The sequence below is a fragment of the Mustela lutreola genome, chromosome 7, assembly GCF_030435805.1.
Source record: "Mustela lutreola isolate mMusLut2 chromosome 7, mMusLut2.pri, whole genome shotgun sequence".
Classification (NCBI taxonomy): domain Eukaryota; kingdom Metazoa; phylum Chordata; class Mammalia; order Carnivora; family Mustelidae; genus Mustela; species Mustela lutreola.
In genome coordinates, this window is record NC_081296.1 from 36,410,821 (window position 1) to 36,432,677 (window position 21,857).

The 21,857-nt window shown below is 40.1% G+C and overlaps 1 protein-coding gene across 3 annotated transcripts in view; it reads left to right on the plus strand.

Annotated features, from left to right (window-relative positions):
* The window catches only part of SIN3A (SIN3 transcription regulator family member A), a 71,849-nt gene that overhangs the window by 14,933 nt on the left and 35,059 nt on the right, over positions 1–21,857 (plus strand). For all 3 annotated transcript variants that reach the window (XM_059180329.1, XM_059180330.1, XM_059180331.1), the window contains 7 exons: positions 6,121–6,342; positions 10,313–10,489; positions 16,599–16,705; positions 17,428–17,710; positions 18,756–19,007; positions 19,697–19,849; positions 19,995–20,153. In XM_059180329.1, coding sequence (XP_059036312.1) covers positions 6,121–6,342; positions 10,313–10,489; positions 16,599–16,705; positions 17,428–17,710; positions 18,756–19,007; positions 19,697–19,849; positions 19,995–20,153 — 1,353 coding nt within the window. The remainder of the gene's footprint in view (positions 1–6,120; positions 6,343–10,312; positions 10,490–16,598; positions 16,706–17,427; positions 17,711–18,755; positions 19,008–19,696; positions 19,850–19,994; positions 20,154–21,857) is intronic.

The window sequence follows — 21,857 nt, forward strand, 5'->3', positions numbered from 1 at the left end:
GGGCTTGATCTCACAACCCTAAGATCATGGCCCCAGTTGAAATCAAGAGTCAGACGGTTAACCAACTGAACCACCCAGTCACCCTTTTTTTTTTTTTTTTTTTTTAGATTTATTTAATTAATTTAGAGAGAGAGTGTGCATAGGCGCTTGTGTGAATGGGGGAGGGGGTCAGGCAGAAGGGGCAGAGGGAGAGAGATCCAACCTACTCCATGGAGAGTGGAGCCCAATGCAAGGCTTGATCCCACCACCACTGGGTGATCACAACCTGAGCAGAAATCGGAGTCCAGTGCCCAACCGACTGAGCCACCTGGATGCACCTAGGCGCCCGTGCTATTTAAATTCTTACTAAAGTTTCTAATAAAGTTGTTTTTCACCCAAATGGTAAATAAGTTTTTCTGATACAGCAAGGGTTCAGGGTAAATCACATGTCATAAAACAAAGCAGTGATGGGGTGGCTCATTGGGTTAAGCCTCTGCCTTCCGCTCAGGTCATGATCTCAGGGTCGTGGGATTGAGCCCCATAATCGGGCTCTCAGCTTAGCAGGAAGCCTGCATCCCCCTGTCTCTCTTCCTACTTGTGATCTCTCTCTCTGTGTCAAATAAATATATAAAACCGGAAGGAAAAAAAGACAGTGATATATTTTGAACAACCAAGAGGACTGTTTTGAGCTACTTTGGCAAAAATTGTTGTCATACCACAGTATGATATAATCCCACCAAAGCTCACAAAAGGTTTGTACCTAATGGGGGTAGCATTATATTAGGTTTTGGCCAAATAATTCTTTGTTGTGGGGGATTATTCTGTGCATTTTAGGATGTTCGGGAATTCATGAGACGTCAGTCGTACTCCTGTCCCCTAACTATGACAACCCAAAATGGCTTCTGGCATTGACAGATGTGGTGGGGGGTGGGGGGTTCTGGCAAACTCTCCTGGTTAAGGCCCACTTCATTAGAAGAATGTAAAACTAATGCAGGGTGCTTGGGTATTATTAGATCTTGTGTTTTAAGAAGAACGGGTTGTTTATTTCGTGGAGCTATTATTTTGTATAAAATGGAAAATGAAATAGATTACATTTTTCATTTATTTTGGGATACTTTTCCTTTTCTAGCAGATTTAAATCCTGAAGTGGATTTTTTTTTTTTTTTTAAAGATTTTTATTTAAGAGGGAGAGTGTGTGAGGGCACACAGGGGCGGTGCAGAGGGAGAGAGGGTCTTAAGCAGACTCAGTGCTGAGTGCAGAGCCTGATGCAGGGCTTGACCTCACAACTCTGAAATCAGGACCTGAGCTGAAACCAAGAATTAAATGCTTAACTGACTGCACCACCCAGGTGCCCCTCCAAAAGTGGTTTTTTGGACAGGTTTTGAGGTTGACTGGTGGGCACTTACACTGGATTAAAGTACATGATTACATTTCAGTATATGCTTTGATAAGAATTTATTTGCTTTTGAAGAGAAACTTTCTGTCTTTCCACAGTATTTATTGATGTAAACTGACCATTAAAACTGACACTTTAATGTGGTTTTATGTGATGCTGACCACCAATAAGAACAATTTTGGAGGATTTTTTTAAATTACATAAATAAAGGAACTTAAAAATGTGTCTAATTCAGGATAACAGTACAAAATTAAGGGGCATTATAAAGGATCAACCATAAATTAAATGCATTTCAAAAAGAAAGTTGTATTCATGGGACGCCTGGGTGGCTCGGTTGGTTAAGCCGCTGCCTTCAGCTCAGGTCATGATCCCAGCGTCCTGGGATCGAGTCCCACATCGGGCTCCTTGCTCCGCAGGGAGCCTGTTTCTCCCTCTGACTCTGCCTTCCACTCTGCCTGTGCTCGCTCTCGCTCGCTCTCTCTCTGACAAATAAATAAATAAAATCTTTAAAAAAAAAAAAAAAAAGGAAAGAAAGTTGTATTCATAAAAGCCTCCATAATAGAGCAATTTAGTTCGTTCATACACTCTTACTTCTTTAATTCTGTCATCTCTGTTTAAGCCAGTTTATGGAATTTATTTGTTATTTATTCCTTACTTTCATAAACAGATAAAGCAGGACTTGATTTCACAACCCTGAGATCAGGACCTGAGCTGAGATCAAGTGTCGGTTGCTTAACCTACTGAGCCACCCAGGTGCTGCCCCTAATTTGTAAAATTTAAATGAAAAGATAAGATTCTTGAAAGTTGGATTTTCCGTTTGGATTTTATTAAGCATGGAGAACTGTCTGGATTTCTAAGGCCAAATTTTTACTGTAATGAAAGACATTTTAGGTGTAGAGCTAGAAAATTGGTTTTTATATTTATCGTTCTGAAAGGGTTAGCTTTTACTTCTGCCCATTTAAAATTTGTCTGAAATGTGACACAGTGGCTTACTGGTTGTTCTGTCCTATTCCAGAAGACTGCCCTGCAATATCAGAATTATCCTGCTCTGCTTGCTTTATTTGGGAATTATGATTTCTTTGCATGATGAATTGGAGCTATTCCCACTTTTTATTATAACACATGGCCAGATGACTTTTTAAGTGTTCCGCTGCCATTGTTTGTTCACGTTAGTCCTTCTTCACTAATTTCTGTCCCTCAAAGTGCTTTTTTCCCTCTTGTTTCCTTGTTTTAAATTCTATCTTCATGGACTAAAATTCTGATAACAGTGTAAGCTCCAAATCTGAAACAGTTGGAGGCCATAGTAGCGGATGAAAATCTGTCAGCTGAAGCAGGGCTTGAAAGTAGCTTTGTGTCTGACTCTTGTGGCTCCATTATTTGGCATTCGAATACTGATAGTCTGGAATTTCACTGACCTCTCTGCAAGCAAGGATACTATTGTCTGTCCAGTATTTCTACTCCAGATTGGTTATGCATTCCAAGGAAAGAGTGTCTAGCTCCTTGCCATGTGACCTTGAACAAGTCACTTAATTTCTTTTGAGTATCACTTTCCCTCTAAATAAAAGTTCTGGGTGTGCCCATCTGACAGGACTCTTGGGAGGAGCACATTGACTTAACAACAGTCATTTTTGGAAGACTTTGTTGTGGGGCAGGAAATCTGTACTGTTCAGTACTGGTCCCCCACATAAAGCAGAGTCTGGCATGTGTAGATTCTTGGGAATTATTTGTGGAGTAAATGAAATGGCAAAGACTGTAAAAGGCTTGTTATCACCTGTACGTCCAAAGTTACTGTAATATTTTAATATCATCCTGTGTACCCCCATGCCCTAATTCATTTCCGATTTTCAGGATATAACCAAACATTTACCTTCTCTATAGAGTTTTTTCCAGTATACACATTTCTACTCCTTACCAAATTTATAGTACTTACTTGTACTGCTCATGACCTTATTTGTATTGTTAGCCCTTCCTCCCAACATTTTATTAAGAACAATTTCAGGGGTGCCTGGGTAGCTCAGTGGGTTAAAGCCTCTGCCTTCAGCTCGGGTCATGATCCCAGGGTCCTGGGATGGAGCCCTGCATCGGGCTCTCTGCTCAGCCGGGAGCCTGCTCCCCCCCCCCCCCCCCACGTGCCTCTCTGCCTACTTGTGATCTCTGTGTGTCAAATAAATAAATAAAATCTTTAAAAAAAAAAAAAAGAACAATTTCTGATACACAGCAAAGTTGGTAGAATTTTACAGTGAATATTCCTGTGCACACTAGATTTTACATTACCATTTTATAGTACTTGCTTTGTCATATATCCGTTCTTCCTCAATGTATTTCAAAGTAAATTTCAAACATTAGTACACTTTCACTTAAGTATTTGAGCATGTGTATCCTTATCCAAAGTTCAGTATTTGTTTATAGCTTTTTCCTTCTGATGATGCAAAATTTATAATGAGAAGCACAAAGTTAACGAATACATTCTGTGTGAGTGTTGAAATCACACTGTATATATTCTGTAGCTTGTTCTTTTCACTTAATCGTATGTTTTGGAGGGCTTTCTTTATAGAGGAACCCCTGTCTTTCTAATTGCTACATAGTTTACCCAATATAGATATATTAAGTTCATTCATTTATGGGTAGGCATTTAGATTTTCCATACTCTGTTGCAGTAAATACACTTGGCAGGTGTATAGGACAGACACCTGAAAGTGGAATTGCTATGTGAAAGGGTATGACCATTTTAACTTTAAAAATTTAATGGAGGGGCGCCTGGGTGGCTCAGTGGGTTACAGCCTCTGCCTTCAGCTCTGGTCATGATCCCAGGGTCCTGGGATCGAGCCCTGTGTTGGGCTTTCTGCTTGGCAGGAGCTTGCTTCCCCACCTACTGCTTGCCTCTCTGTCTACTTGTGATTTCAGTCTGTCAAATAAACAAATAAAATCTTTAAAAATTTAATGGATACTATAAGTTGCCAACCCATAGTCTCTGCCAGTTAAAACTTCTGCCAGTAGTATTTCCGTATACCCTCACCCACACTCAGTATCATCATTCTCTCTTAATTTCTGCCTGTCGCTTTTGGGTAAGTGTCATGTTACTTTATATTTCTTTGACTACTAGTGAGGCTGTATATGGTTTTCCCAAATAGTTTTTAAGCTTTTATAGGACACCTACCTCCTTCATTTCTGCTCCCTGAATATTTGCTAATTTAAAGAGTGAATGTTGCCAAGCCTTCCTGCTTTGTTGGGTTGAGCCTGAAAGGATGAATGAGTTAAGTGTGGGAGAGATCAAAGAAAGCTGAAGTTGCTCAGTGCATGTGTGTCTTAATTAAGTAAAGGGACTCTTCTCCCTTTATTTCTTACACTGTGAGAGGTAGGTGATACTGAGATGATTAGGAATTCAGGCTCAAGGGGCTCCTGGGTGGCTCAGTGGGTTAAAAAGCCTCTGCCTTCCACTCAAGTCATAATCCCAGTGCCCTGGGATCAAGCCTCGAATCAGGCTCTCTGCTTGGCGGGGAGCCTGCTTCCTCCTCTCTCTCTGCCTGCTTCTCTGCCTACTTGTGATCTCTCTCTCTGTCAAATAAATAAATAAAATCTTAAAAAAAAAAAAAAATTCAGGCTCTGGAGGTAGATTTGGTGAATTTATATTCCACCTTTACCTGTTAGCTCTGCAGCCAAAACTGGAATATCAATTCACTAAATTCACCTGTTGATCAAATAAAATTCGCCTGTTAGCTGTGCAGCCTTGGGCAGTTTACTTAGTCATTAGGTTTGTTTCCTCACTTATAAAATAGAGAATAACAGCACCTTGCTTATAGGGTTGTTGTGGGAATTGTAGTAATATTTATAAACTGTGTAGAATGGTGTTTAGGATTCATTATATGCTAAATATTATTATATTAATGATTACTCTCATTCTTTCCCTTCTGCATGGTCAGTATTTGAGTGTGTGAAGTGGTAGGACTGTGGGGAATGCAAAGTTGTAGAGAACCCTACCTTGAAGAAGCTTTGGCTATTGGAAAAGCCCCCCAAAGACCAGACTGGATTCCCTCCCAGAATATTACTAGACTTTTTGCATCTGCCTCCACAGAGGAATATTATTAAGAAGGGATTCTGGAATCTCCTTAGTGTTAAGGAATGTTAGAGTCGGAAGTAACCTAAAGATCTTTTCCAACCCTGTCATTTTATAGTTGGAGAAACAAACTCATGGAATGAGGAAGTTGTTGAAATGTACATAGCTCTTTAAATTGGCAAGTCTAGAACCATTGTTCTCTTACTTGTGGCCTACTGCTCTTTCATGATTGTATTTAATTTTTGAAACTATTGATATTTTAAAAATTAGACCACAGTTATAGTACTAGGTTTTGAGAGGAATTAGAAGTACTTGAATGTTTTTGTAGCTTATGAATATGTCATTGATGTTAGGAGTGGTGGCATTTGAGGAGAAAACTAGAGAATAAAGAAAAGAAAGGTATATTTTCATGTTTTTAAATTGGAGATTATTTTTTGACTCTGTAGTCCCAAGTTAATTCAGAGTGTGTTATTATTTAAACTTTTGTCTTTGAGTTGTGATAACACCATCCACTGTGGGAGCTGTGTGTGCAAGCATGCACCTAAACTAGCCAGTGATCATCTCCAGGATGAAGTCAATAGTTGGTTTTGGGAATTGAGCTTTTAATAAATTTGGGTGCCCAGTCCTCTGTTGTACACATCAAATAGATGTGTGAACTAGTTTGCATGTCGGTGCTTTTGGTTTCTGCAGGTTTTGTGGTGCATCCCTGAGCATGAGCGCAGAATGAAGCGACGTTTGGATGACCAGGAGTCACCGGTGTATGCGGCCCAGCAGCGTCGGATCCCTGGTAGCACAGAGGCTTTTCCTCACCAGCACCGGGTGCTTGCCCCTGCCCCTCCTGTGTATGAAGCAGTGTCTGAGACCATGCAGTCAGCCACGGGAATTCAGTACTCCGTGACACCAAGCTATCAGGTGAGCTGGAGCGCAGCCGGGGACTTAGTGTAAGGGAGGAGCATTGGTGATTTCGTCCAATGAAAAAAATATTGGATTAAGCATCCAGTTAGATACAAAATTATGTATATGGGATATTTGTAAGTAAGATACAGCAAATAGCAAAAACAGTGTATACTTGGGTACCACCCAGGTTTTTAATTTTTTATTATTTAGTTATTTTTTTTTTTTTAACGTTTAAGTAATCTCTACACCCTGTGTGGAACTCAGACTCATAACCCCAAGATCAAGAGTTGCATACTCCACCGACTGAGCTAGCCAGGTGCCCCTTAAAGATTTTATTTAAGTAATCTCCACACCCACCTTGGGATGAAAACTTTCAACCCTGAGATGAAGAGTCACATGCTCTGCCCACTGAGCCAGGCAGGCACCCTTATATTTTTTTCTTTAACTCACTTTTTTTTCACTCAGTGCGGTTCCCAAGACTTAGCCATATTTTTGTGTGTAAATATTTGAGTCATTTTCACTCTTTAGTGAATTACATGACTATATCCTAGCTACTTACCCATTTTTCTTTTGCTGGACTCTTAGGCTATTACCAGATTTTTACTGTTGTAAAGGTGCTGTGTGAGTGTCTCTCTTAGTGCAGTGGTACTCACAGTGGCAATCCGTGACAAGATAACCTTGCACCAGAATTTAAAGCAATGTACTACTTTTTTTTTATTTAAAAAAAAGTCTGGCCATGGGGAAACAAAGGCAGCTAAATTAAATAGTGTGCTTATTAGTAAGTGAAGCAATTAGTTTACATCCAGGTGTAAACTCCTTATCTTATTGCAGATCACTCAACAGGTTTGAGGGCATATGAGGAAGAGTTTTATTCCATATCCTGACCAGTGCTGATCTTTCATCTCTTATCTGTTTACTGTTTTGTAGAAATGAAAGAAATTTGTTTTCTGCCCTTTTTAATTGTGAAAGTAAATATCACCATAGTTTTTTTTTTTTTTTTAATGATCCTCTTTCTATGATCCTTTTTTAATGATCCTACTTTATCTGCCCCTTCAGACTTCAACCCATTCGTGATTTTTTAGGTTACCTATATTCACCTGCCTACCTACACTTCTCTTTTTATGTAATATGAATGATACAGTATATACTGTTCTGCTCTTTGCTCTTTTCACTTAATATATAGTGGACAGCTTTTCACTTGAATACGTATGTGTAGATCTAGGTAATTTTTAAGAAATCACTACCTTTTTAATATTCCAATCTAGGTCAGTCTGAATCATAATTTATTTACCTGGTCTGGAGAGACCTTCAACCACCTCATTAGTGACTTTTTAAAAGTTCTGGCTGTTACTGGAAACATCAATTAGTTTAACCTTTCTTTTTTTAAAATGTATTTTATTTATTTATTTGACAGAGATCACAGGTAGGCAGAGAGGCAGGCAAAGAGAAGGGGAAGCAAGCTCCCCGCAGAGCAGAGAGCCTGATGCGGGCTCCCAGAACCCCCGGATCATGCATGACCTGAGCCAAAGGCAGAGGCCTAACCCACTGAGCCACTCAGGCGCCCCTAGCGTAACCTTTTTTGAGAGCAGTTTGACACTTGTGGCAGATTCTTTAATTACGGTTTGATCTAGCAGTTCCATAACTTCATAAATTTCTCAGAATTTATTATAAGAAAAACAAAGAAGAGGGAAATCCACGTGAAGTAGGAAATGGTGATTCTTTAGGTGTCATTCTTTCTCAGGGATCCCTCTTGAAGTAATACCATGCCCTCCTTTGGGACTGAGGGTTGCAGTCAGAGGACTGTTGTAGATTGAATCTTTAAGTAAGATCTTGGAAGAAAGAAAGGCTGTTTTCCTTTGGTGATTACTTGTATCTGAACAGATTGATGACTATTTCCTGTACTTGGGATAGTTGCATCTATTCATATACTAGAAACTATAATGTGTTCACATAAAACCAGTCATCTCAAGTATGTATAAGCTCCAATTAAGCCTTTTAAAAAACTGTTCAAAACATACATGTTGGAATATAGAAGCTCAGAATAATAACTCTTCTTGCTAGAGATACATTATAGCTTTCAGAATTGTCTAAATAGTTTCTTTTTACTCCTAATGTGTAACTATACTTTGTGTGGATTTGTAAGTAGTTGTCTATTTCCCATTCTCCCCTGTCCAGGAGAATCTTTTTTTTTTTTCTTTTTAAAGATTTTATTTATTTATTTGACAGAAACAGAGACCACAAGTAGGCAGAGAGGCAGGCAGAGAGAGGAAGGGGGAAGCAGGCTCCCTGCCGAGCAGAGAGCCCAGTGTGGGGCTCGATCCCAGGACCCTGGAATCATAACCTGAGCTGAAGGCAGAGGCTTTAACCCACTGAGCCACCCAGGTGCCCCATGTCCAGGGGAATCTTTATAAATTTGTGGGGACTTGAAAAAAAACTAATCCTCTCTTACATTGTAGTATACAACTTCCACTGCTTAGATTAAGTTCATGTTGTTTCGTCTCCTTATTTTGGAGAGTGCAAATCAAGGATATTGTCCTTAGTTGTCTTCTGTGGTGATTAACAATTCTGAAATAGGAAATAAAAAAAGCTTTGGAAATTTTACGTAGCATTTTTGCAATAGAAATGGAAGGAAAGAAGCTTGTGCTTTATTTCACTCTAAGCTTATAAGAGGAGGAGAGAAAGAGTAGAAAATAATTATGTCTGAGACCAAACCACTAACAGTTTGGAAGAAAGTTTTGTTTAGCAGATGAGGATAGCAAAATAAACAAATGGGGATAGAAGTAGAAAATAAGGGTAAGCAAAATAAAAGTCTTCTCTAATCCCATTATCACAAGATAAAAGGCTAACATTTTGCCTTTTTAAACTCCAAGGTTTAAAATCTTTTTATTGATTTATAGATACTGCTTTGTAATGTGCTTTTCTAAAGAAATGTTTAAAAGTTTAAATCTGTATGCAACACATGAATACATTTAATTTAAAGATAATGAACATTTTATAATGTTAAGATATGTATCCATATCAGTGCTCTTCTAAGTGTGGTCCACAGATGGCTGATGTATTTATTTTCTTATTAGTCTATAATGACATGTGTACAGAAATTGAGAATATTTAGACACAGCGATTTGGATATAACAATTTTGTAATATATCTGTAAAATGTGGGAATGGAAATTATAGGCTTACGTATTTTTCATTTCACTTCTGTAGTAATTAATTTTTATTGTATTTTATAAAAGTAGTGGCCCGTGATGGACTGGAATTTAAGAAAAGAAAAAACAGGTCCTTTGCCATAGATAGTTTGAGAAGTATTGAGCCATATAATTTTAATAGTGGCAGAGAATCCTGTTGTAATATGGGTGATTTCATTTCACCAGTTCCTTTTTATGGGAAATTTGGGCTACTAATTACTGACAGTCCCTGACTTAGGATAGCTTGACTTTCAATTTTTCACCTTTATGATAATGTGAAAGTGATACACGTAGAAACCATACTTGGAATTTTGAATCTGGACCTTTTCTTAGGCTAGCAATATGAAGTGCTTTACTCTTCTGGTGCTGGGCGGTGGCAGCCTCAGCTCCTGGTCCCGTACACGATCATGAGGGTAAATAACCAAGACCCTTATGCCATTCCAGTTTTTCTCTCAGTATACTAGTCGACACATTCTATGAGATACTTGGCACTTTCATATAAAATAGGCTTTGTACAAGATGATTTTGCCCAACTGTGGCTACTGTAAGTATACTAAGCACAATTAAGGTAGGCTAAGCTGAGCTATGATTTTCAATAGGGTAGCTGTATTAAATGCATTTTTGATGTCGCATATTTTTAGCCTAAAATGGGTTTATTGGGATGTAACACCATTGTAAGCCAAGGAAGATCTGTAGTTCTCTGTGTGTGTGCAAAGATATGCATGCACATCTTTTAGATGCATCTGGGGAAGAACGCAAAAGCCTTGAAGTTTCTTGTCTGCATTTTGTCCTCCTCAGGTGTCAGCAGTACCACAGAGCTCTGGCAGTCACGGGCCCACCATCGCGGCGGTTCATAGCAGTCATCATCACCCAGCCGCTGTGCAGCCCCATGGAGGCCAGGTGGTTCAGAGTCATGCTCATCCCGCCCCACCTGTTGCACCAGTACAGGGACAACAGCAATTTCAGAGGCTTAAGGTGATCTTCAGCACCTCTTCTTCCATTAAAAAGTTTTCTCTCTCAGCAGGAAGCATTGGCTTCAGCCTATTACTAGTGGCATAATAACTTTTTTTTTTTTTTAATTTTATTTATTTATTTGACACAGAGAGAGAGAACACAAGGAGGGGGATTGGGAGAGGGAGAAGCAGGCTTCCCACCGAGCAGGGAGCTCGAGGCAGGGCTCAATCCCAGGACCCTGGGATCATGACCCGAGTTGAAGGCAGACACCCAATGACTGAGCCACCCAGGCGCCCTGGCATTATAACTTTTAACATGCTAGCTAGACTAGGAATTGAATCACAAGGAGTTCTACTTTGTTTTTGTTTTGAAACCTACTTAGATTTCCCATCTTACCATCAGTGCCTTATCCAGAAAATTACATTTAAGAAATGTTTTTGGAATGTATAAATGCATGGTACTGAAATGTGTCAGGATACAGGGACTGTTTTCATACGAAATAAACAAAGTCCATTTTTTTGGGATACCTCCTTTTGAACTCTCAGTTCTTAGCATGGCAGAAGGTTTTCTTGAGCGTCCACATGGTTGGCTACGGTCCTGTACAGTAATTGGGTCCAGTATTACCTTACGATTTAATCTTTTTATCCCTGCTTATAAATAGCTGAATGGGCTGGCATCTTCAAGTCCATCCTTAGTAAAACACATGCTCCTTTTTTGGGAACCTTTATAAAGATTGGGGAAGACTATAATTGTGAATGAAGTGTCAGTGTTTTCATCTGTTCTGCTGAGTATGTGCTGTAGGTTTTCAGTGCCTTTGAAATTCATGAGGCATCTGTGGAGAAGTAGAGCTTGTGTTCCCAGCTAACCCTCTCTCTGCTTACTTGAGTGTTACTTTTCAAAATAAGAGATTGTTGCAGTAAGTGTTCCAGATTTCAGGTTTTTAAATTTTACATTTATATAAAATTTCAAATCAAAGACAAGAAATATAACTTTAAAGAACCGTAAAGAAATGGGATGTTGGGTCTTAATTTGGTCCTGTCGGCCTAATTAAATAGTTTCCAGGTAGGAGTGAATGATATACCCTTGAAGGACAAATCCATGTGTAGCAAACGTTTCGACCTTCTGTTTTCCTTGATGCTTAATCTAGTTCTCCCTGATCCCTGCGCACATTGGTTTGGGTTCTCAGGAGCTTGTTTAATTTTGGCCTAAGGAAAGTAAATGCTACATAAATATGAAGCATACCAACGCTAAGCTTTATAGAGGGATTTTGTAAAATTTGTTTTGTCTATATTAAGTAATTAAGAGTTGACTATACTTAAAAAAAATTGACTATAAGTAAGCATAGTGTTTAAAGAGAATAGAAATTATTTTGCCTTGAAACTTCACTCTGGGCTCTGTCTTTGGGAAAATTTGTGTAAGCTATCTTGATTTTTTTTTTTTTTAATTTATTTATTTGACAGACAGAAATCACAAGTAGGCAGAGAGAGAGGGGGAGGCAGGCTCCCTGCTGAGCAGAGAGCCCGATGCGGGGCTCGATCCCAGGACCCTGAGATCATGACCCGAGCTGAAGGCAGAGGCTTTAACCCACTGAGCCACCCAGGCGCCCCTCTTGATGTTTTTCTTAAAACATTTTGCCTGTCTGCTCACAGAGTGGTGGCTGTGTACCAAACTGTATCAGTGCCATGAATTTAGCACTTCACAAAGTCCTGAAAATACTTTTTTAAGTTGTTTTGGTATGACTTAATTCATATTAATACTGTATTCAGCTGTTAATTAATACCTTAATGATGCCAAAGAGCTTCTAAACTTGCTGTTAAACTAACAAAAATGTATATTTCTATAGGCTTTTTCAGCCAGTCCTATCAAAGCACAGCACCTGCTCCTCTCCTTCACTTAGGTATAAGTATACAGTTGTCTTTTGTGTGTTTTACAGAAATTGTCAAGGAAGCAAGAAAGGGTTCTGGAGTTGGGGTTTTAGAGTGAGTCACAGGTAGAGTCAGTTTCTCTGTTCTCTTCTCACTCTTGTATATGATTCCTGGATGCCGTGATGTGAATTCGTGTTCTGATGAGGAGGGGTAAAATGCTTTCTTGTGCCTCCATTGTAACTTCAGTTTTCCCACACTGCCTGCCATTTTTAGATCAGTCTTAGAATGCTTTACAAGCATTGGAATCAACTTCAATAAACCATTTATATTCTATAATAAGGAAGTGTTCAGTGAAAATACATAGGTTATTTCAAGAATCAGCATTGTCTATACTTTCTTTTTTGTCTTTGGCAGATTGATGACAAGGAAATTTGGATAATTTCAGTGTTTAGTGTGATCTAGCTACTTGTTGAATGCTAGCAGTGTAGATATTTGGCACTTCTTGAGCGAGTTCTCTTTACAGTTGTTCGTGTTTGTTTTCCCAACAAGATTGTGAACCCTAAGAGGTTAGGGACCTCAATAATAAATGCCTGTTGAAGTGAACCAAAAAAATACATCAGCAGACTCAGGGCCTCTCCAAGTGTTTCCCTAGACCTGTAGCTTCAGAAGGACCAGTTCTAAGTTGTTTTCTTCGAGCTGCATACATGCTTCTATAAAGAGTTGAGCTATACTTTAGGTAATGAGAGAATCTCCTCATTATGTTTACATACAAATAGTATGTTTGTTTGTTTATTTGTTTATTGGAGTGGAGGGGCAGAGGGAAAATCTTTTTTTAAAGATTTATTTATTTAACAGAGAGAGAGATCACAAGTAGGCAGAGAGGCAGAGAGAGGTCGGGGGAAGCAGGCTTCTGCTGAGCAGAGAGCCCGATGCGGGGCTCAATCCCAGGACCCTGAGATCATGACCTGAGCTGAAGGCAGAGGCTTAACCCACTGAGCCACCCAGGTGCCTGAAGCAGGCTCCACGCCTAGCACAGAGTCTGACATGGGGCTCAATCTCACAATCCTGAGATCATGGCCTGAGCCACCCAGGCCCCCAGATAGTTCATTTATAATGTGGTTATCATGCTGGGTGTTTTTTAAGCATAGTGTTATTTTATAACTAATTTACATAGCAGATCACCATGACCAGTACCTTTTTTTCTCTAGACTTGAATACATCACATAATTTCTTTGACTCAGGCATCTGCATTTTTTCTCTCAGTATTATTATTTATTATACCATAGCATGATTACTTTTTTATTCAAAATTTTGTGGCCCTTTTTTTTTAAATTTTAAATTCTAAAAATTTTTTAATTTTTTAATTTTATTTTTATTTTTTATTTTAAGATTATTTATTTATTTATTTGACAGAGAGAGATCACAAGTAGGCAGAGAGGCAGACAGAGGAGAAAGCAGGCTCCCCACTGAGCAGAGAGCCCGATGCGGGACTTGATCCCAGGACCCTGAGATCATGACCTGAGCCGAAGGCAGCGGCTTAACCCACTGAGCCACCCAGGCACCCTTTAATTTTATTTTTAAAAAAGATTTTATTTATTTATTTGACAGAGAGAGAGAGATCACAAGTAGGCAGAGAGGCAGGTGGGGGGTTGGGGAGCAGGCTCCCTGCAGAGGGCTCGATCGCAGGACCCCGAGATCATGACCTGAGCTGAAGGCAGAGGCTTATTCCACTGAGCCACCCAGGCACCCCTATTTTTTAAAATTTTTTCAAAAGATTTTTATTTATTTATTTGACAGAGACACAGCAAGAGAGGGAACACAAGCAGAGGGAGTGGGAGGGGGAGAAGCAGACTCCCTGCTGAGCAGAGAGCCTGATCGATGTCAATGTTGAACTTGATCCCAGGACCCTGGGGTTATGACCCAAGCCGAAGGCAGACGCTTAAGGACTGAGCCACTCAGGTGCCCCAGTTTTGTGGCTTTTTTTTTTTTTTGACAATTCCTCCTTTGTCACATGGTTGTGAATGCTATTCTTAAATATCTTCCAAAGTCTTTGTTTCTTCTGCAAACTTAATGAGTTTTATGTTCCATCAGCCTAGTCATTAATGAGACATTTCAATATGGAAAGTTCTGAATATGAATTAAATCATCCATTGAATTTCAACAGAAATTGTCCTGTTACTTCTAAAGTACAGAAGATCCAACCATGAAATGAGTGGGTATTGATGAAGTATACATACTGCTCTAGCAAAGCTAAAATACTCAGATTAACCATGGCATGATGGTTCCCACGATGGAGCTTCCCATTAGAGAAGTTTGGGCAACTCTTTGAAATATAATTTCATGGTTTATTTGAACATTAATGTTCTGTATCACAATATATCACAAGTTTGTCAAATCATATGTTTATTTCTGAAACTTCCCTATAGTTGATATTTTGTATGATTTAAAATAATCCCAGAGTATATAGGAAACACCTAGTAGGTAATTCCCTTGGATTTTTCCTGAATAACTAAAAAAATTAAGTCTTCCTAAATCAGACTCATAACTTTGTAGACCTTCAGTCTTGTTCCTTTGTGAATGGTCACAGAATTTATATAATTTAGTGACTGTTCCTTTCCTTTATCTCCCATATCCTGTCAGTCCTGAAACTGTATCACTTCTACCTTCTATAAAGCTTTTCAGTCTATACTGTTCTCTCTTTTCCTTTGGTACTACAGTTCAAGCCACTTTTTTTCTCACATTGAGTTTAGCCTTATAGCATAATTGGCTTCCTGTCTCCTTTCAGTCTGTCCTTTGTACCAATTTGTTCACAACACTGTAGGCAAATGGAGTACACTAAAATGCAGATACTAAAAATCTAAACTGCTTTTTTTTTTGAGAGAACAAGCAAGCATGGGAGTGCAAAAATGGGTAAAGGGAGAGGGGGAGAGAGAATCTTAAGCAGGCTCTTTCCAGGTCCTACTACAGGGTTTGATCTCACCACCCTGGATCATAACTTGAGCCAAGATCAAAAGTTGGACGCTTAACTTATTGAGCCACATAGGCGCCTCTAAACTGCTTTTTTTGGTCTTTGTTTTGTTTTTAAACATTTTATTTATTGGGGGGGGGCAGGGAGCACGAGGGGAGGGGCAGAGGGACAAGCTGACTCCCAGGTGAGTGTAGAGCCAGACTAGAGGCTTGATCTTAGGACCCTGAGATTGTGACCTGAGCCAAGGTCAGACATTTAATTGACTGAACTACCCACACACCCCACCCCTAAACTGCTTTTTAATAAGATTTACAAGGCTTTTTGGGATCTAGGTCCTGCTTCCTCTCCTGTCTTCTCTCTTGTCACTCTTCCTGCCACTCTTCTTCCTTTTCACCATAGCTCCTTCAGCTGAACTAAAGTGTTTGCAGTTTTCCCAGTGTACCAGATGGTGTCCTGTCTGGGATTTTGCTGATGCTGCTTCCTCTGACTTTCTTTGTAGGTCTGTCTTCACTTTCACTAACTTGTACTCATCCTTAGGACTCAGTTTAAACCTCACTTCTTGGGGAAGCCCTTCCTTATGTGCCCATGGATTTTTCTTAGTGCAGAAGTGCCCTTCCGATGTGCTCTCTGGGCATTCAATGATTCCCCATTTACCCCACTGTATTAGAACACCAAATGAGATGTGAATGAACTTCTATAGAGCAGGAACTGTGACATATTTGTTTGACTCCTTAGTACCTCATGTTTGGCCTGCTGTGGTTATGTTGTGGCTTAGTAGATATTTGTGAAATGGATGAATGAATGAATAAGTGAACAGTACATTAATGTGATGATTTTTCACTCATTGTTCTCTGGAAAATTATCCAAGGCAAGGCTACAAATTTTATGAGTTGATTCTTATTTTAAGCTTGAGTCTTACTATTGGCATCCATACTACTATTTTATTTTATTTATTTATTTTTTAAAAGATTTTGTTTATTTATTTAACAGACAGAGATCACAAGTAGGCAGAGAGGCAGGCGGGGTGGGGGGAAGCAGGATCCCTGCTGAGCGGAGAGCCCGATGTGGGGATCTATCCCAGGACCCTGGGATCATGACCTGAGCCGAAGACAGAGGCTTTAACCCACTGAGCTGCCCAAGCGCCCCCATACTACTATTTTAATACTCTCGTGTATCTTTACTGTATGTTTTAATTTTGTTTATTACATTAATTTTATTTAGGCATAAGTCATTTGTTTTTTAATAAGAATCTTGGTTTACGTTCTTTTTATAACCTTGAGATTTATCCCTGCCTCAGGTGGAGGACGCGCTGTCCTATCTCGACCAGGTGAAGCTGCAGTTTGGTAGTCAGCCTCAGGTCTACAATGATTTCCTTGACATCATGAAGGAATTTAAATCTCAGAGGTAAAAGATCTGTGTGGTTTTATTCAAGCTTTGTGCTTGAAATGTTGATTTTGGAGGGGGAGGATATGGCTCGTTCTCATATGCCGAGAGATAAAGGGTGCCTTCTTTTGGGGGGTTTAATTTTTAGGGTCATGCTTTTAGTTTATGTTTGGCTTATTGATGAAAATTATAGGCGGCCCTAGACCTTTGTATTCTCCCTGTTGGTTAATTTTTTTTCATTAAAATTTTTCTTACTACTTCACCTCAATCAGGGAAGTAAACTGGAAATGTTTAGGTTACCTGCTCTTTGAGTTGACTTAAGGATACACTAATATTCTGGCATGGTTCACTGTTAGAGTAATTCGTAAAAAATGTAGACACATAATGATTAATGCTGGTGTGTCAGAGGGTGGGTCTTGAATGGGAATTGCTGCTTTAGATTTACTGATGAGAATATCTGCTTGTTAGGACTGTTAATCATGAACATAGGTTCTGTTCAAAATTGTGACCAAACCTCTATGAATATGATGCTAAAATTGCTTTGGAATTTCAGAATTCTTTCTGTTTTGTTGATTTTATAATATGCAGGTTGATTTTTACATTTTCCTGTTGAAAGAACCTAGTGGAATGTGTTATTTTTTTTCTTAGTAGGCTGTTGGTCAAGCTTGCCACTTTAATTTTTGTGGTTTGTTGTGTGTGTGTGTGTGTGTGTGTGTGTGTGTTTTGTTTTTTGTTTTAATCAGCATTGACACCCCAGGAGTGATTAGTCGTGTGTCCCAGCTGTTCAAAGGCCACCCCGACCTGATTATGGGCTTCAATACCTTCTTGCCCCCTGGCTACAAGATTGAGGTGCAAACCAATGACATGGTGAACGTGACAACTCCTGGCCAGGTTCATCAGATCCCCACCCATGGCATCCAGCCCCAGCCTCAGCCACCACCCCAACATCCTTCCCAGCCTTCAGCCCAGTCAGCCCCAGCTCCTGCCCAGCCAGCTCCTCAGCCCCCACCTGCCAAAGTCAGCAAGGTGAGCACTTGGAATACTTTGCATCATGTGAAATGCATCCCTAGAGAGCACCCTCCTTTGACAAGTCCCCTTTATGTAAGACTTAGAGACATCAGTTGTAGTGATTTCATCAGAGTAGATCCATAGTCACTTCCCTGTAAGATGGTTTACATTTACCTTCTACATATTTAGATGTCTGTTTAAATCAACATATCAGTAACCTATGAGGACTTGTTTTTGTCCCCACCTCCTGCCCTAGTGAACCATGAGCATCCCAACAGATGGCCACTTGACTTGAAGTAGTACTTTGACAGTATGGCAGAAACGGTCATCTCATGATCAGATTATGCTGTTGCCCATGGGGTCATCTTACAAAAGCCACTCTGTTTACCAGATTAGGTCATATCAAGCTGAGCAGAAGACCCTACTGATGGTGGTAATGATGGTGGTGGAATGTTCTTGTTCTAAAACTGCACTGTCTGATACTGTAGCCACTAGCCACATATGGCTGAGTTTAAATTTAAACTAATTAAATTCAGTTTCTCAGTTTTAATGGCTATGTTTCAAGTGCTCAGTAACCCCGGGTGGGTTAGTGGCTGTATTCTGTAGGACAGTGCAGTGTGAAAGAACATTGCTGTCACCTCAGTTCTATTGGACAGAGGTAGTTTAGAAGATTTTTATGTGGATTTCTGCAACAAGTGTCTTCTGACATTAAAGATCTATAGAGAGTGAGGGTTGTGGTTTTTTTTTTCTCCCTCTTCTGTTTGCACCTGTTGAGTGAGCTTAAAAATTGCATTAGAAAAATTCTGCCCTGTAATTAGAGATGTAGCCACTTTTCAGGTTGTATTTAGAAAATTTGAGACTAAAATTAATCTGTATTAGAATGTGTGAGCCCTTTGCACTCCTCACCCCTGCCCAGTATGATTTGAGTTGGCCTAAAATGGACTGGCCAGAGTGAATTAAGGACGTTTGTTGATCAGACATCTTGTTTCTCTTTAGTTTGACCTTTTTTTCCTATGTCAGACCATCTGTGTTCCTGAGGAGGCTATGACTTTTTTCTTTTTAGCCTTCCCAACTACAAGCACATACTCCAGCCAGTCAGCAGACTCCCCCTCTCCCACCATATGCGTCCCCGCGCTCTCCACCTGTCCAGCCTCATACACCAGTGACAATCTCGTTGGGAACGGCCCCATCCTTGCAGAACAATCAGCCTGTGGAGTTTAATCATGCCATCAACTATGTTAATAAAATCAAGAACAGGTTCCAGGGCCAACCAGACATCTACAAAGCGTTCCTGGAGATTTTGCACACATACCAGGTAAGAGATCCGCTCTTTTAGCCTGCCTTAGCCAGGTCACACGCTGAGGGCATCTGACCAGAGAAGGATTTGAATAACCGTTACTGTGGTCTCTAATTGTTACTGGAAGTCAACAGGTTAGAAACTGGGATGTGTGTTTATAAAGCTAGTTTGATTTGCCTGACTTTAATTGCCTTATAACAATAGGACTTTGAAGTTACTGCCCTGTGAAGCAGATTCTTATTATCTGGGGGGTTTAGAGGATGATTTGTGTAGTGTAGTTCATCTACAGTAGAAGGAGGACATATTTCTCTATTATCTTGTGTTTTATTGGTTGGTAGTGGTCCCCTGAGCATTCACATATACTCTCTTTTATTTATTATTTTATTTTTTAAAGGTTATTTTATTTATTTATTTGACCTGTTCCCAGCATGGGGCTTGAACTTATGACCCCAAAATCAAGAGTTACACACTCTTCCAACCTAGTCAGCCAGGCGCCCCGTCCTAGTTTTAAAAAAATTGTCAGCCACCATCTTCCACTCATTTCTCACCTTAAAACCGTGCAGTTAAAAGAAGTGCTAAGAACATAGACTTTTCTTCTTAGGTACAGCCCAAGTAGGTAACATCCCAGAAAGTATGCAAAAGGGAGTCAGTCGTTCAAAGCAGTGGCCCTCTTATATGATACCTTCCCATTTGAAATTTCCTGTCAGAAAGAGCAACGAAATGCCAAGGAAGCTGGAGGAAACTACACTCCAGCATTGACTGAGCAGGAAGTATATGCCCAGGTGGCTCGTCTTTTTAAAAATCAGGAAGATCTGTTGTCAGAGTTTGGACAGTTCCTACCAGATGCCAACAGCTCTGTGGTAAGTTTTATTTAGAAAGAGCTATACTATTTAGAATTATTATCTTAAAATTTAAGTTAGGAAGCTGGAAACAGAATCTTTTCTGTTGATATGAATGATATGCCTACTTGGTAAGAGAATTAATCTCTACCCTTGTCTTACTTAGCTTTTAAGCAAAACAACGGCTGAGAAGGTTGATTCCGTGAGAAATGACCATGGAGGCACTGTGAAGAAGCCCCAGCTGAACAACAAGCCACAGAGGCCCAACCAGAACGGCTGCCAGATCCGTAGGCACTCAGGAACGGGAACTACCCCTCCGGTAAAGGTGAGGATGGCCGGCACCTGCACAGTTTGACTTTCGGGAGCAGTCCTCACGGACAAGTACTCCAGGGTTGTTCACGTGTTCTTTTCCAAGAGTGTTGAAAGTTGGATACTCAGAGTGAGTTGGTGTATGTCACAGAAACTCAATGCAAAGCTTATCATCTGGCTTGCAAAAGAATGTTAGACTATCACTGATTACACAAATTACTGTACTTTTGGAGTTTGTATTGTTTTCTCTATACTTTCTCTCTTCTTTGCTTTTAGCCATCATGTCTTTTTTTGTTTGGTGCCAAAGGTTTCTGAGACTTAACTAATTTTTCCCTTCCTCTTACTTACTTGATGCCTTCAACCTGCCTTGTGATAAGAAGAAAGAAGATTTTTGAGTTAATTGTTTCAGAAATAAGTCAGTGGCCTCTAAGGTCCTCCTGTGTGTAAAGTATCTATACTTTGTGAGATCTCTTTGGTCTAGAGGCCTATCCTGCCCAGGTTTCTTTGTTCAGCTGCCAGGTCTTGTTTGTATCATTGTTGTCTCCAAGGCCAGACCGTTGGGCTATAGCAGAGGGGGATCTTCAGTTTGTTAGTGACCTATCACATGATGCTTCTCATTAGAGTAAACACGTGATGGTCTGCCTGCAGAAGGCCAAGCCTGTCGTGCAGCTGTGCCGGGGAGAGAGCTAGGTGTATGTACTGAATGTTGCTTCAGTGAATTCTAGAGCAGTATTTAATATGGAAAAGATGGGACATGTCTGCAGAATCTAATTAATCATGTTATTTTTTCACTATTCTAACAGTGGAATTTCTGAAAGTAGGCAGTGACTGGTGAAGAAGCAGATGACTGCTGACACGTTAGGTGTTGCTCACACTTGAAAGACTTTTTTAGTGTCTCCTGGCTTTTCCTTTTGAAAGCAAACTGAACGTAGAAATACTTTCTGTTTCTTCACTTCAGTAAGGAGTTCTATGGGTAGCAAGAATCAGCTTGGCAGTTCAGCTCTGCTCTTGCTTCGGTCCCCTCCCACACTTGATTACCCTCAGGTGGAAACACTAGAAAGGGGGATTAGAGTCCCCATCTCCTTTCCTCCTCAGGCAGCCTACGCAGCAGAGGCTTTGGCTCTTGAGAGTGCACTCTGAGGCGGTGAAGGTAAATGTGCTGCTTCCCTCAGAGTTTGTGCATTTCTTCACAGGTGGTTGGGAGATGACTTTATAAAAGGGAATTCTTGCCTGACAGTTATGTCGTGGCGTATTCATTCCCTTTGAAAACGTAATCTTAAATTGATCCAAGTAGATATTGCTGACAAGAGTCATTCCTTCTATTAGGAAAATAAACTGCTTTTTTTCATGAATTTTTTTTTATTTTTATATTTTTTTAAAGATTTTATTTATTTATGTGAGAGAGAACATGAGAAGAGAGAGGTCAGTGGGAAAAGCAGACTCCCTGCCGAGCAGAGAGACTGATGAGGGACTTGATCCTCGGACCCCAGGATCATGACTTGAGCCAAAGGCAGTCGCCTAAACAACTGAGCCACCCAGGCGCCTCTTTTCATGAATTTTTTTTTTTTTTAAGATTTTATTTATTTATTTGTCAGAGAGCGAGCACAGGCAGACAGAGTGGAAGGCAGAGTCAGAGGGAGAAGCAGGCTCCCTGTGGAGCAAGGAGCCCAATGTGGGACTCGATCCCAGGACGCTGGGATCATGACCTGAGCCAAAGGCA